General features: G+C 44.5%; 1 protein-coding gene across 4 annotated transcripts in view; it reads left to right on the forward strand.

Annotated features, from left to right (window-relative positions):
• Positions 1-646: 646 nt before the first annotated feature.
• The window catches only part of LOC110498372 (AT-rich interactive domain-containing protein 1B), a 309,442-nt gene continuing 293,159 nt past the window's right edge, over positions 647-16,929 (forward strand). For all 4 annotated transcript variants that reach the window (XM_036954974.2, XM_090211433.1, XM_090211432.1 and 1 more), the window contains exon 1: positions 647-2,278. In XM_036954974.2, coding sequence (XP_036810869.2) covers positions 1,019-2,278 — 1,260 coding nt within the window. In that variant the 5' untranslated portion in view covers positions 647-1,018. The remainder of the gene's footprint in view (positions 2,279-16,929) is intronic.

The following is a 16,929-nucleotide window of genomic DNA, read 5'->3' on the forward strand; positions in this document are numbered from 1 at the left end:
CTCAAGAATGACAATTGGGTACTTTTTTCACCACTGTGTATTTTAGGTCCGAGAAACACTTCTTTATCTGTTAAATAAATAATTAGATAAATTCATAGCTTCTACCCAAAATATAACAAGCTGATGAGAGAGAATAGGCAAAGGAAAATGAAGGGACCGAATAGTCAAGGGCAGTGACGTCACTTATATTTCAAAAACAATGTTCTCATAACCGCTCAAGATGATGAAAACGCTTGTGGTTAGGGTAGTTACAGCGTGAGATTACATACTTATTCTGATAGCAACATGATTGTGCGCTGCAGCTTCTGTGGTTGCGTGTCTCTGTCTTTCAGAGCTGCAGAAACTGGAATGAGCCAAGAGGGAGCGGAGCGGAGTAGGCGACACTCAAACCCAGATCTGGAATAAAGGCATGTATTTAAGATGGACCTGCTCATCTTTGGAAGACACAAGCCTTTCTGAGAGGTATCTTACTAAGTTCCAGCATAATGGTATAAAATGAAATGTAGTCTATTAAGTAGGCTATTCCTCTATTCAATAGGACTGTTTCATCCGGATACCATGCTACCATTCAATATTGTTTCTATATTAAATTATACAGTGACTTTCCTTCACTGGATAACATTGGAGAATCCAGTCCGCGTTTTCCATGTGAGGCGCGTTGGAGCCTGGTGGTGGATAATAGCTGGTGGAGCTTGCTCTCTCTCTCTCATGCCATGCTGGGCCAGAAGGGCTCCGGGAGACAAGCATTTACCCATATCCGGGTTGGAGGAAAGGAAAAAAGTTTCATTTAAACCAGGACGACAAACTTCAGCATGAAGCCTCACTGACGGCGCCAAAGCCGCGGCTGTCAGCAACGCATTTCACCGCCGATTTTTACAAGCATTACAGCGCTATAACATAGCTTCGTTTTTCCATTGAATATTTTTTTCCTGCTTGTGTTTTTCCTCTGTCTGTATTTTTGTGTGTGATAGTGTTCTGTGCGTCGGTCAGTGTCCCTGTCTAAAATGTTCAAGTGACAATGGCTGCGCAAGTGGCATCAGCACCGACATTAACTAATAATAAGAATAACACATTGTCTGGCAATTTGGGTCAAGAGATACATTCGGGGAAATCAGGAGGAGGAAATATATCGAGATCTGGAGAAATGCTTGGAGCTGTTGATGGGACTAACACAATGAATAATGTTGATCACCACCACCGAAATGAGCTCAACATGGTCAATTCAACTTATTCTCCGAATAACAATTCTGACACACCGGAGAAGGATAGTGGAAATAACGTCACTTCGTCAGATTCGACGACCTCTCCGGGGGGGATGGAAACCGGGTTGCTAGAGAACCATAAACTGAAAAATGTTGGGAGCGGAGATCCCCCTCAGCACCTCACACCGCCGCAACAGCAGTCACAATTTAACCCGTTTCCTCAGCATCAGCAGCGCCAGATACAAAGTAACAACAACAACAACAGCCAAGCCACAAGGGGAGAGAGTGAGAATCACCATCACGGAGGGAAGGAGGGTGTTTCGGGTAGCCAGTCAGAGCAGCAGATGCTAAATAAAGGTGATGGGGATCATACCTGTAAACCAGGGGAGCGGCTGGGTGCTAGGTATGAACATTCTAACTTGGGACCAACGACCAACAACATCATCAGCCAGCCCCAGAGCGCGGGAGGAAACAGCGAGTTTAATAACTACTATGGCACTTCCAGAGTAGGGCCCTGCTATGATCAACATGGCGGACAACAACAAAGCACAGGGATGGGGATGATGCACTCTTCGGGACCCAACAACATGGACCCAGTGCACAACTCCCAAGAAGGGTACCACAACAGCCACTACAACCACTATTCTGGCTACCGGCAGGGCTACTGTGGCGCGGGCTATGGCATGATGGCCCCGTCCAGACAGGGCAGTAACATGCTGATTGGCCCTGGCAGCAACACTCCAGCTGGCCATGTCAAGGCTGCTATGGGAGCTGCTGCCTGCGGTTCTGGTGGAAGTGTTGGGGGCTTTCAGAGATTCCCAGGACAGAGTCAGCATCCTACCGGGGCCACCCCGACACTAAACCAATTACTGACATCTCCAAGTCCAATGATGCGAGGTTATGGAAGTGGCTATCAAGACTATAACAGTCCATCTGCACAACAACAAGATGGCATCGGCCTGGGCAAAGACATGACTTCTCAGTATGGCTCCACAACCCATGGCTGGCCAGGGCAACAGAGAAATCACCCGTCCATGAGTCCTGGAAACGGAGGGCCAGGTATCAGCAGACCACAGGTAAATACTAGTTTTACAAACTCAGCTGTACTCTGAGTCACACCTGTCATGATTGTAGAGTTGTTGAAATGTGTTATTACACAGAAACTAATAATCCCTCTCGATTTCACATAAATATGATGTTTGTCGGTGAATAATGCACTTCTAAATATTAATCTAGCTGTAAAGTAATTGGAGAAGATAATACTGGCTGGTTTCAGATCTGCTCAAGGTGACTCTTGCGAGAAAAACAATAGCCTGTCAATCACGTATTTGTGCGATACAGGCAATATTTCATAACAGAGATTTTACACAATTAATATAGGCTATTAGTCGTAAATAGGCTTGGGAACTCAATATAATTTTGCGCGTAAAGGCGCGTTAAACAGAATACAATTATAATTATGAATATCTATTTGGTTAAAATCGTTGCAATGCATTTACCTTGACTGTGTGTTGATTATTTCCCACACATATTTTAATTGAAGAGCTTTATTTGTGTAAGATATTACGCATTTACATTATTTAATTAAAAACAATTATTTATGTTGGAGATTCGCCCTCTTGCGGACGTGTTTGCAGACACCTAGAAAAACGTTATTTGGAGGGACGCGCTGTATAGGGTCTCGACGAATTAAAACGTTACCCATTGATTAATATTGTTTTTAATTACAAATAGGGCCAAATTACATATTCAAAATGTATATATATTAATTAGCAATCGATGTTTGCGCATATAGTATAGTCGCTATGACTGTCGAAGGCGAGGCGTGTCTGTGTATCACGCTGTCCGCCTGGGTTATTTATTGGAAAGTAAAGTAGGCTTTCTCTCCATTGCAAGGTTTGGAATTTGAATTGTGGAGGTGAAGTGGATGTAAAACTCCCCAGACGACTCCCTCTGAGTTGACATCAAATCTGCCATCTGATTGGCTCTCCGTCTCCCCACAAGGGTGCTGAGCGCTTCTCATGTAAAAAGTGCTGAACTCTCTGTTCAGGCGCTTGACCCGGAGCATGGTGGGGGACGGGGACGGACTATTCATAACGTTGCCTATAGAACGCCATCTTCGAGGCTATAGAATAATGAAGAGTTGTATATATACATTATGCCTTTTGGTTGTGTTATCATGAATGGATACATTTTTATTGTCAAGGATGAACTCTGCTGAAAATGACCCAGATATTTGACCCCAGGGCAAAGTGGAGGTGTGGCCTAGGTGTGGTCTTTCACTCTCTTCCAAACAAAACACAAGGCTACGTTTCTGTAGTTCCCAGGAAGACCTGTGTGCATGGGGGATTTTGAGGACATTTTTTTTTATTGAAGTGGGCCTAGTAATTCCATAGTAATAATAGCCCATATTTTATAGCTTAGACATGTCATTCAACAGATCATAAATTATTTGTCTGAAGTAGTTTTAGTACAGTCATAATTTAGGACGTTTGGAAGGCCCCCTTTGTAATATTAATTAAATGCTTTTCATGCCACAAATAGTTATTATATTATATACTGTATTTTGGATGCACAACAACCACAGTGCTAAGCATCTACAATACGTCATACACATCTATATCATTGTCATGCTTTTAGTCTTACATAACTGTACAGGAAAATAATTCAAAGTAATTTTTAAAATATTATGCCAGGTTTTAGAATAGCAATATTTATGTCAGGTTAGCATTTTTCATCGTGAATCTTGTTCTGGGGGCAGTTCTGCAGAGAAGTCACTAGCTAGCACAGCCACAAAGTCAAGCAATATGATTTTTAACCAACCCTAACCTTAACCACACTAATAACCCTAATGCCTAAACATAAGCTCATTTTTGTTTTCATGAATTTTTACAATATAGAATTTTTTTTCCTTGCAGCTGGCCTATCTAAGGGGAAATCTCTCAGTTCTGCCTCCAGGTCAACACTCGTGACATTATACGGCAACCTGCATATTTATGACAATTTTCCGTGCCATCTAAACATTATGAACAGCGGTGGTTATAATCATAGTTAGTCATTGGAGGGTAATGATTGTATGTGATGCATACCATAGCCGAGCAGGGCAGCCATTATGTTAATAAGCCTCTCCTTCAGCCTCAGAGAATAATAGCTTCCAAATTGTAATTGGTAAATAAATTGTAGCAATCATATTTGGCCCTAATATTTAAAGACATCAGTGGGCTAAAGATGCACATTATAAGCATACATTTACAAGCAGAATAAATCTCTAGAGGATATCAACTAAATTCATCTCTTATTATTAAAATAATGTACAATATGTTTTGCACAGGTTGCATGCAGTTGAACTTGGTATTTACTTTTCATTTCTTTATTTTCATGCAACAATGTATTTTATTTTGAACCCGGAGTAGAGATTGTGTTTTAGTTGTTTCATATGAACAGAAATCCTGTATACATGTGGATAAACAGGTTTTTAATCGACTGTGAGAGGTTCCTCAGTCAGTGCACCAAAAGGGGTTGTGTGTCAGGACCTAATGTGGTCTAATGTGGATCCTCTGTTTGAGCCATGATCTGTCTTTAAGCACCTCAAAGTCTCTCTCTGTGTGTGTGTGTGTGTGTTTGATTAAACATGCTTCAATCACCTGTCGGCAGAATCTCCCTCTTTCAAGTTAATTTCCTCCCCACTGCCCCTCTACAGGAGCAAGCACTGTGAAAACACTTTCCTCATTTAAAACAGACTGGGAGGTGAAGACACACACACACACACACGCACACACACACGCACGCATGCACGCGCGTGCACACACACACACACACACACACACACACACACACACACACACACACACATGGTAGAACTACAGGAAGGAGACCCCTAGTTGAAGCTACTCTTTCGTCCAAATTGCATTGTCCCGGATTTTCAATTACTCTGGCCTATTTGATTGAGGAAATGGACAGAGGAAGAGAGAGAGAGTCCCTGTGATCAGTTAGTGGTCTGTCTGCTTTTGCACACTGTTACTTAGTTTCTCATCAAATAGGTCAAATCATAACAAATCAAATCAAATTTGATTGGTCATGTACACATAGTTAGCTGATGTTAATGCGAGTGTAGTGAAATGCTTGTGCTTCTAGTTCCGACAGTACAGTAATATCTAACAAGTCATCTAACAATCCCACAACAACTACCTAATACACACAAATCTAAAGGGATGGAGTAAGAATAAATACAAATGCATATACATGGATAAGCGATGACCGAGCAGAATAGGCAAGATGGAATAGATGGTATTAAATACAGTATATACATATGAGATGAGATATGTAAGATACAGTATGTAAATATTAAAGTGGCATTATTAAAGTGACGAGTGATCCATTTATTAAAGTGGCCAATGATTTCAAGTCTGTATGTAGGCAGCAGCCTCTGTGCTAGTGATGGTTGTTTAACAATCTGATGGCCTTGAGATAGAAGCTGTTTTTCAGTCTCTCGGTCCCAGTTTTGATGCACCTGTACTGACCTCGCCTTCTGGATGGTAGCGGGGTGAACAGGCAGTGGCTCAGGTGGTTGATGTCCTTGATGATCTTTTTGGCCTTCCAATTCTGCCAGTAAAGAAACACACAAAAATGTTAGTTTTTTGGAAAATGAAACTGTTGTTCTAATTTTGGTATTGACTGATTTGACACAGTGCTTATTATATTCTCTCAATCTAGTTATTTCTTTCAGTCTTTAAAACATGTGTTCACTTATTTACAGAATAAGGGTAATACACTGCAGTGTGTATGTATATGTGTGTGTGTGTGTGTGTGTATGTATATGTGTGTGTGTGTGTGCGCGATTGCATGTCCTTGTATATCTGGCTTTATGTTCATATTCTTGCTTGACTGTCTGGGTTTGTATGCACATTATTTAATATTTCAGTGTGTGTGTGTGTGTGTGTGTGTGTGTGTGTGACAGCGCAGTGTAGAGCAGACAGAAGTAGCCTCGTCAGCACTAGTTCTCCAGCCTCAGCTCCTTCCCTTGCTCGTCCACGCTTTCTTCATGTTGCTTTGTTTTCATCTCAGGCTCTCCTAGCCTAGCGCTGATTAGGAACAACACAGTGAAATGTTCATTTGCTCTGTTGTTCCCGATAAGGGTCTGACAGACGGCCAGGGTTTTCATCTTGCTGGATGAAACACAATGCTCATGAGCGTAATTGGCAACTAGATTATCATGGGACTGCCCATGATTTTCTTAAAATGCCAATTAATTCAGATTTGCCATAAAGAAATTGACCAGAAGGAGCGTTGACTGTACGTATAATTAGCTCGCTAATAAAATAATTGTAACTTTTTGTTCTGGCCTGTGATGCATTGTTTTTGTTTGGATTTTGGCTATTTGGAGTTTAGGATGCTAGTTTATTCCCAATCCCAAACTGCATGGTAATGCTGCACTACATGATTGAGGTAGTTCAAACCCATAGCCTCTTTGTGTCCTAATGGATTTGTTATTTTGACGTGAACATTTCTACATGACTGATGTACATAACAGACGTCTGGATGACATTGATAGACAGGACCAGCTCTATGGACATAATAGACGTCTGGATGACATTGATAGACAGGACCAGCTCTATATAGAGAACATGGTGAGATTCTGCTACCTAACCCTTCTCTCTGAGCATGGCCTTTATCAGTGGTAGCCAGTACACACTCTCAGGCTGTGTAGAGAACGAGAGTACATCACTAGGGCTGAGCTTCCTGCCATCCAGGACCACTACTCCAGGCGGGGTCAGAGGAAGGCCCTAATGATTGTCAAACACTCCATCCACCCAAGTCATGGACTGTTCTCTCTGCTACCGCATGGCAAGTGGGACCGATGCATCAAGTCTGGAACCAACAGGACCCTGAACAGCTTCTACCCCAAGCTATAAGACTGCTAAATAGTTAGTTAAAAAGTTAACCTAATCGCTACCAGACTATCTGCATTGACCTTTTTTGCACAAACTCTTTTGACTCATAAAATCAAAATCAAATTTTATTAGTCACATGCGCCGAAAACCTTATGGTGAAATGCTTACTTACGAGCCCCTAACCAACAATGCAGTTTCAAATAAATACAGATAAGAATAATAGATAGAAGTAACAAGTAATTAAAGTTCAGCAGAAAAATAACAATAGCGAGACTATATACAGGGGGGGTACCGATACAGAGTCAATGTGCAGGGGCACTGGTTAGTTGAGGTAGTATGTACATGTAGGTAGAGTTATTAAAGTGACTATGCATAGATGACAACAGAGAGTAGCAGTGGTGTAAAGAGGGGGTGAGGGCACTGCAAATAGTCTGGGTAGCTATTTGACTAGATGTTCAGGAGTCTTATGGCTTGTGGGTAGAAGCTGTTTAGAAGCCTCTTGGACCTGGACTTGGCGCTCTTGTACCGCTTGTCGTGAGGTAGCAGAGATAACAGTCTATGACTAGGGTGGCCGGAGTCTTTGACAATTTTTAGGAGCTCCCTCTGACACCGCCTGGTATAGAGGTCCTGGATGGCAGGAAGCTTGGCCCCAGTGATGTACTGTGTCGTTTGCACTACCCTCTGTAGTGCCTTGCGGTCGGTGACCAAGGAGTTGCCATACCAGGCAGTGATGCAACCAGTCATGATGCTCTCGATGGTGCAGCTGTAGAACCTTTTTAGGATCTGAGAACCCAAGCCAAATCTTTTCATTCTCCTGAGGGGGAATAGGTTTTGTCGTGCCCTCTTAATGACTGTCATGGTGGACCATGTTAGTTTGTTGGTGATGTGGATGCCAACAAACTTGAAGCTCTCAACCTGCTCCACTGCAGCCCTGTCAATGAGAATGGAGGCATGCTCGGTCCTCTTTTTCCTGTAATCCACAATCATCTCCTTTGTCTTGGTCACGTTGAGAGAGAGGTTGGTGTCCTGGCACCACACGGCCAGGTCTCTGTCCTCCTCCCTATAGGCTGTCTCATCGTTGTCGGTGATCAGGCTTACCACTGTTGTGTCATCTGCAAATTTAATGATGGTGTTGGAGTCGTGCCTGGCCGTGCAGTCATGAGTGAACAGGGAGTACAGTAGGGGACTGAGCACGCACCCCTGAGGTGCCCCTGTGTTGAGGATCAGCGTGGCGGATATGTTGTTACCTACCCTTTCTACCTGGGGGCGGCCCGTCAGAAAGTCCAGGATCCAGTTGCAGAGGGAGGTATTTAGTCCCAAGGTCCTTAGCTTATTGATGAGCTTTGAGGGCACTATGGAGTTGAATGCTGAAATGTAGTCAATAAATAACACTCTCACATAGGTGTTCCTTTTGTCCAGGTGGGAAAGAGCAGTGTGGAGGGCAGTAGAGATTGCATCATCTGTGGATCTGTTGGGGCGGTATGCAAATTGGAGTAGGTCTAGGGTTTCTGGGATGATGATGTTGATGTGAGCCTTGACCAGCCTTTCAAAGCACTTCATGGCTACAGACGTGAGTGCTACGGGTCGGAAGTCATTTAGGCAGGTTACCTTAGTGTTCTTAGGCACAGGGACTATGGTGGTCTGCTTAAAACATGTTGGTATTACAGACTCAGATAGGGAGAGGTTGAAAATGTCAGTGAAGACACTTGCAAGTTGGTCAGCGCATGCTCGCTGTACACGTCCTGTTAATCTGTCTGGCCCTGCAGCCTTGTGTATGTTGACATGTTTAAAGGTCTTACTCACATCGGCTGTGGAGAGCGTGATCACATAGTCTTCCGGAACAGCTGGTGCTCTCATGCATGTTTCAGTGTTATTGGCCTCGAAGCAAGCATGGAAGTAGTTTAGCTCATCTGGTAGGCTTGTGTCACTGGGCTAGGTGGTCCAGAGTTCTTTTCCCTCTGGTTGCACATTTAACAAGCTGATAGAAATTTGGTAAAACTGATTTAAGTTTCCCTGCATTAAAGTCTCCGGCTACTAGGAGCGTCGCCTCTGGGTGAGCGTTTCCTTGTTTGCTTATGGCGGAATATAGCTCATTCAATGCTGTCTTAGTGCCAGTCTCTGACTGTGGTGGTATGTAATCAGCTACACAGAATACAGATGAAAACTCTCTCAGTGGGTAGTGTGGTTGTCAGCGATTGGGTGCAGCGATGTAGCGGAGTCAGGCGCAGGACACAGGTTTTGAGCAACACAACTGAGTTTACTCAAAAAGTCAAGCAAAATTCCAAATAGGAACATACATACACACTAGCACAATCAACAACCACTAAAGACACCAACAATCACGGACAGAACAGGAATGTATGCCAGAGGGTTAAATAAGGAACATGATATGGGAATTGAAACCAGGTGTGTGTAATACAGACAAAACAAAACGAAACTGAAACATGGATCGGTGGTGACTAGAAAGCCGGTGACGTCGACCGCCTAACACAACCCGAACAAGGAGAAGGGCCGATTTCGGTGGAAGTCGTGACAGTGGTCTACAGCTCATCAGCTTATCATGCGCTGCTGCTACTGTTTACTATCTGTCACTTTACCCCTACCTATATGTACACATCTACCTCAATTACCTCGTACCCCTGCACGTTGGAATTCATTATGTATTTATACCTTGTGTGATTTTTCTATTATTTTAATTTTAAATGTGGTTCCTGGGCTGGATCCGAAGCCTGCCATCACTGACTCGTCTGTCTGTCTGTCTGTCTGTCTGTCTATTTGTCTGTCTGAGGCACCAGGGAAGCTCCGTTCAGAGCACCCAACCTAGCTTCTCTCTCTGGTTATTTCTCTCAGCAGGGGTGTGAAGATGGCCACGCAGAGTGTCTTTTCTGGGGAGAGAGAGAGTGAGGCAATCTGAGAAATATGGAAACATTGCAGCGGGCGGCAGCAGAATTTGAACTCAGTCACACAAGGCTACTGAGTCATGGGGTTGACTTCCGAGAAGGAGAGAGGGAGAAAGAGAGGGGAAATATTCAAGTATTTAGAGCCCTCCATCTGAAACTTGCCCCAGCCTCTCCAAGAAGGTAAATGAAAGGGATGGAAACACAGTATGTGTTTAGGAGCAGAGTGGTTGGTCAGATGATTTCTGCCTGCCCGTGGTTTTCCCTCCCTCTCTGGTACCCTGGAGCTATAGTATTCCCCTCAAACAGTGGTGTGCCGTTCGTGTGGGGCAGGCAGGCTGGCGGAGCGGGAGGGCTGGACAGGGAGCCATGCTGGAGGGGAGGGCTGGGCAGGGAGCCAGGCTGGAGGGGAGGGCTGGGCAGGGAGCCAGGCTGGAGGGGAGGGCTGGGCAGGGAGCCAGGCTGGAGGGGAGGGCTGGGCAGGGAGCCATGCTGGAGGGGAGGGCTGGGCAGGGAGCCAGGCTGGAGGGGAGGGCTGGGCAGGGAGCCAGGCTGGCAGGCAGCCCTTTGGTGGCCTCTTTCACCTCCCACAATCCCTCTGACCTTCACACATGCAAATTAGCCACGTGTAGACAGTGAATGGGAGGAGAGCTTACCCCCCTTCTCTTAGAGGAAAAGGGATCTCTCTTTCTCAATTCAATTTAATTTTCAATTTAAGGGGCTTTATTGTCATGGGAAACATATGTCTACATTGCCAAAGCAAGTGAAGTAGATAATAAACAAAAGAGAAATAAACAATAATAATGAACAGTAAACATTACACTCACATAGTTCCTATAGAATAAAGACATTTCAAATGTCATATTACGTCTATATACAGTGTTGTAATGATATGCAAATAGTTAATGTACAAAAGGGAAAATAAATAAACAGAAATATAGGTTGTATTTACAATGGTGTTTGTTCTTGACTGGTTGCCCTTTTCTCGTGGCAACAGGTCACAAACCTTGCTGCTGTGATGGCACACTGTGGTATTTCACCCAGTAGATATGGGAGTTTAACAAAATTTGGTTTGTTTTCAAATTCTTTGTAGACCTGTGTAATCAGAGGGAAATATGTGTCTCTAATATGGTCATACATTTGGCAGGAGGTTAGGAAGTGCAGCTCAGTTCCCACCTTATTTTGTGGGCAGTGTGCACAGAGTATGTACATAGTCCTTAATTTTGGTTCAGTCAGAGTGATCAGGAATTCAGAACTCTCTGTTTAGAGCCAAATAGCAAATAGCAAATAGCATTCTCTCTTTCTATCCATCTGCCCCTCTCTCTTCCCACTCTCTCACTTCCTCTTCCCTTCTCTCTCTCTTCCTCTTCCCTCTCTCTCTCTTCCTCTCCCCCCTCTTCCTCTTCTTCTTCCTCTGCATCAGTATGGGAGGGGGTTCTAGAAGAGGAGAACAGTGAGAAGTGTTGGTATGCTACAGATCCTATCCAATATTTATACACAGATGATATCTATATCATTCTGACATCATCCACTTCCCCTTTGCCCACTTAGAGAATGCTAGATGATAGGCTGGCACTGACTTAATGTGTGCGTGCCTGCGTGTGTATGCATGCGTGTGTGTATGTGTGTATGTGTGTGTGTGTGTGTGTGTGTGTGTGTGTGTGTGTGTGTGTGTGTGTGTGTGTGTGTGTGTGTGTGTGTGTGTGTGTGTGTGTGTGTGTGTGTGCGTGTACAGGTGCCAATGATGGGCAGAATTCTCTGCCTGACTGCTGTAGACTCCGCTGAACAGTTAGCAGCTGATCCAGTTTCTTCATGTGTCTCATTGAGACATGCCAGTATGGCAGTTTGTTAACATGAGGCTAGATGTGTTTGATGAACAATATGCAGCTGTTTCTCTATTGTTTTAATACATTTTAATTAACACTGATTTTCTTTCTGAAAAAATTATAAACAGGTTAGTAATGTTGTTTCTCTCACTTTAAAACTTTATCGACAACACAGTGATATAAATTCATAAATCTAGACACTTCACATTTTCTTTTATCTCTCTCACCAACTCTCTCTCACCAACTCTCTCTCACCAACTCTCTCTCTCTCTGTGAGAAGGTGTGATGATGGTAGAGATGATTTAGAGCCTCTGGTCAGATGTGGGACTGTGGTGACCACCTCTGTCTGAACAGGCTGTCATTTACACCAATTAAAGCAATTAGAGCAATTATGTCATCTCGATCCCCACCACACCCCAGGCCACAAAAACACTGGCTGATTGGACAAAATATGAATATTGTGTCTGTGTAAGCGTACTTGCAAACAAACTCAATAAGCCAGTTCAAGTATTTCTGTGCTGAAATAATTTGGGAAGGTTGGTTTGGAAATACACTATATATACAAAAATATGTGGAAACCCCTTCAAATGAATGGAATCGGCCTGTTGCTGACAGGTGTATAAAACCAAGCACACCGCTGTGCAATCTCCATAGACAAACATTGACAGGAGAATGGTCTTACTGAAGAATTCAGTGACTTTCAACTTGGCACCGTCATAGGATGCCACCTTTCCAACAAGTCAGTTCGTCATCTTTCTGCCCTGTTAGAGTTGCACCGGTCAACTGTAAGAGCTGTTATTGTGAAGTGGAAACGTCTAGGAGCAACGACGGCTCAGATCGGGACCACCGAGTGCTGAAGAACATAGCGCGTAAAAATGAAAGCCAGCATGTGGCTGGGAAATTGGTTTTCCAGCCGCACACAGTCCTAAGATCACCATGTGTAATGCCAAGCGTCGGGTGGAGTGGTTTAAAGCTCGCTGCCATTGGACTCTGGAGCAGTGGAAACACGTTCTCTGAAGTGATGAATCACACTTCACCATCTGGCAGTCCGACGGACGAATCGCGGTTTGGAGGATGCCAGGAGAACGCTAACCTGCCCGAATGCATAGTGCCAGCTGTAAAGTTTGGTGGAGGATGAATAATGTTCTGGGGCTGTTTTCATGGTTCAGGCCCCTTAGTTCTAGTGAAGGGAAATCTTAATGCTACAGCATACAAATAAAATCTTATTTGTCACATGCACCGAATACAACAGGTATTAACTTGAAACGCTTACTTACAAGCCCTTAACCAACAATGCAGTTTTAATAAAATAGAGTTAATAAGTTACAATGACATTCTAGTCAATTCTGTGCTTCCAACTTTGTGGCAATAGTTTGGGAAAAGCCCTTTCCTGGCACAAAGCGAGGTCCATACAGAAATGGTTTGTCGAGATCGGTGTGGAATAACTTCACTGGCCTGCACAGAGCCCTGACCAAAACCCCTTTGGGATGATTTGGAATGCCAACTGCAGGCCTAATCACCCAACATCAATGTCCGACCTCACTAAATGCTCTTGTGGTTCAAATCAAATCAAATGTATTTATATAGCCCTTCGTACATCAGCTGATATCTCAAAGTGCTGTACAGATTGAATGGAATCATGTCCCCGCAGCAATGTTCCAACATCTAGTGGAAAGCCAGAAGAGTGGATGCAGTTATAGCAGCAAAGGGGGGACCAACTTCATTTTAATGCCCATGATTTTGGAATGAGACAAGCATCAATATATTAATTTACAAACCAGTTTGTACCTACACTAGTTACACTTCAAGTATATTGTTTGAGCAGTAGCATATAAAACTAATTTAAAATGGAACGCAAAAGGAGAGTTTGTTATTGGTTTGGCATCTTTTCACTAAAAGCTACTAGTGCTGTGAGCAGGAGACAGAGGCTTGCTGTCACACTACCTCCCTACCAATACCATGTTGTGTCTTCTTGATGAACATCCATTGGTATTGTTGGACAAACATGTAAAGGTTACTATAATGTCAGCTGTATGTCAGAAGGGATGCTGTTTGCCCTGTTGTAGATCACATTAGCATAATCCATAGTTTGGCTAACAAAGTGTTCCTTGCCCAGTGTGAAGGCTGAGACATGAGACATGCTCTGGGTTAGAATGGATCTGGGTGGTGGGTGTGATGAGGACACCCAGAGATATTTATCAGCCAAATGTACAGTATATTACACTGTATATAGAGTTTATGCCTTACAATGTCTCTGTGTGTGTGTATTTGTTTGTGTGCTGGAAACCACAGACATGCTGAGTACTGTCTGGAACATTCAGTGACATTGACAGAATTGCAGACGTAGCTTTAGTGGTTTCTAAAATGTTATCTCTCTCTCTCTCTCTCTCTCTCCCATCAGCTCTCTCTCTGTCTCTCTCTTTGTCCCTCTCTGTCTCTCTCTGTCTCCCTCTGTCTCTCTCTCTCTCTCTCTCTCTCTCTCTCTGTCTCTCTCTGTCTCCCTCTGTCTCTCTCTGTCTCCCTCTGTCTCTCTCTCTCTCTCTCTCTCTCTCTCTCTCTCTCTCTCTCTCTCTCTGTCTCTCTCTCTCTCTCTGTCTCTCTCTGTCTCCCTCTGTCTCTCTGTCTCCCTCTGAATCTCTCTCTCTCTCTCTCTCTCTCTCTCTCCGCCCCCCTCTCTCTCTCTCTCTCTCTCTCTCTCTCTCTCTCTCTCTCTCTCACTCTCTCTCGCCCTCCCTCTCTCCCCTCCTCTCCCCCCCTCTCTCCCCCCCCCCTCTCTCTCTCTCCCCCCTCTCCCTCTCTCTCGCCCTCCCTCTCTCCCCTCCTCTCTCTCCCCCCCTCTCCCTCTCTCTCTCTCTGTCATTATCACACACTGCCGTTCTAGTTCTCTCTCCTCTCTCTTTTCTTTCTCTGCCCACCTCACTCTTATTCCTCTACTATCTCTCTTTATTGCTCTGTGTCTCTCTCTTTCCCAAAGTGTTTTCAACTCTCCTCTCCCTCCTCCTCCCCAGTCAGCCAGTCCTTGGTGTTGACCTTCAGTGCTGTAGTTAGGTAGTTAGTGGATGACTGTGGTGCTGCCTGCCTGCTGCACTCATTAAGCATTAAAGATGAATAGTTCCATTATAGGAGAGGAGGAAAAAAGACAATCAGTCCAATTAGAGATAATTAAGCGCTTGGAGGGCGAGAGGCGCTGAAGGACGAGGAGACCTGGGCTCTGTAAGTCCTCCTCAGCCCCAGCAGGTGTGTGTGTTTGAGGGGGTTACTGAGGCTTGGGGGTCAGTGGAAACACCTCTTGTTGACCTGTGACCCCTAACCCTGTGTCACTCCCCCTGTCAGCCCCGTGGCATGATGGGAGCTTGTTAAAGAGATGATGTTTGAAATGCCAAGCCAATACCATCACCTTAACGAACATGCGCACACTTTCATTCTTTCCTTCATGGATTTTATGCTGATGCACTTTCAATATTTATTATGCTGGGATGAAGGAGAAATCCAGGGTCAGAGTCTGAAATCGACTCCCTCTCTGTTTTCCCTATCAGGGCCCTGTTTATTTGTACATTGTTAGTTTGTTATCACTTGGGTCTACTGTGAGATGTACAGTATTTACCTAATTTCTCCCTTCATGTTTTCATCATTATGTGGTGAAATTGAAACAGCTGCACTCCTCTGGGTGTTGCACATGTAGGCCAATAAAAATCATCTGCCACTTGGAGAAATGAGAGAGAAATGAGGACGAGCCTCCTCCAATGGGAGCACTGCTGCTGTACTAATGGGATACTCAGGTGGGTCAACATTACATTGTTCAGACACTGAGGAGCAGGAATCTGAGGGAGCTTTATATCACCTGACAGATACATTAGATTGAGCAGAAGTATTTCACAGATTAAAAAAGGGGATTATACATATGTCGGTATGGGTTTGTATTGTGGAATCCTGTGAATGTGTGTTTCAGAGGTAAATAGTGTGTGACAGACGGCCTATTCTCCTTGTGTTAGGGCCCCTGCCTTCTGCCTTGTGTGTGTTTGTGTAGTTGGGCGTGCAGCTAGCTCTGGTTTCTGCTTGTCAGGCGCCTCTGTTCCCTCTATTCCCTGCTCAGGCCAGTCACTATGGGCCCTGTGCGCATCAGAAACCATTATATCTAATGGCTTTTCCACGTATCATTCTCCCTGTGTTTTGACACTTATTTTATGACTGCTAACATATTAAATATTTAAATAAACAGAATAGGGGCTGGCCGATGCTGGAGGGAGAGACATGCATTTCCGTGCACACAGGCTGCAGGCACACAGCGAGAAAGAAGAGAAAGAAGAGAGGGGGAAGAGAGGAGAGGAAGGGAAGGGAGGAAGATTTGTCAGACGTAGGGAAGAGAAATGTTTAGCTTGCCTCCAATCAAAGTGGCGGAGGATGTTTTTTCACATTTGCCTCGCAGTAGCTGGTGGCGGGCACCGGCAGACGGTACATCCGTCAGCGTTTCTCCTGGGCCGGAGCCGACGGCGGGGCCCCAGTGGCTTGTAAAAGCAGACCAGCGTAGTGTACCTATATCAATCGCGTGCCAAGGAGAGCGAGCTGGAGAGAAAGTTGACATAAAAACAGAACATAACACAACAATGTTTTTGTTAGAAAAGGAAGGACAGAGGGAGAGAGCGGTAGAAGACTGATGTATCTATCTGTTTCCTATAGAGAGAGAGAGAGAGAGAGAGAGAGAGAGAGAGAAAGCAACGTGCAAAAGCAACAGGGTCTTGTGGCTGAGCCGAACCGAGCATCTTGCGTCTGGCTGCGTTAGTCGGAGGCCCATTACGTTCAGGCTAATCTTAAAATAATTAATTGTAAGTCGGTGCTTTTAAAGAGTATTGTAATTGAATCCTAAATTAGGCCTGGGAAAGAGGACACGTCCGGCTTTACTGTGAGCCTGCTCCCTTTCCATCCCTCCCTCCTCCTCCTCCTCCTCCTCCTCCTCCTCCTCCTCCTCCACCACCTCTTCCTCTCCCACCTCCCTCCTCCCTCCATCCTTCACACTCTCCCTCCTTCATGCGGAGGAGAGAGAATGCGAGGCAGGAAATGCTAATGAAATGCATATTTGGGGAAAAATGGCCATCTATAACCTATCTGTGTTCTT

This window comes from Oncorhynchus mykiss, chromosome 19 (assembly GCF_057628025.1).
Source record: "Oncorhynchus mykiss isolate SJ-2025 chromosome 19, ASM5762802v1, whole genome shotgun sequence".
Lineage (NCBI taxonomy): Eukaryota > Metazoa > Chordata > Actinopteri > Salmoniformes > Salmonidae > Oncorhynchus > Oncorhynchus mykiss.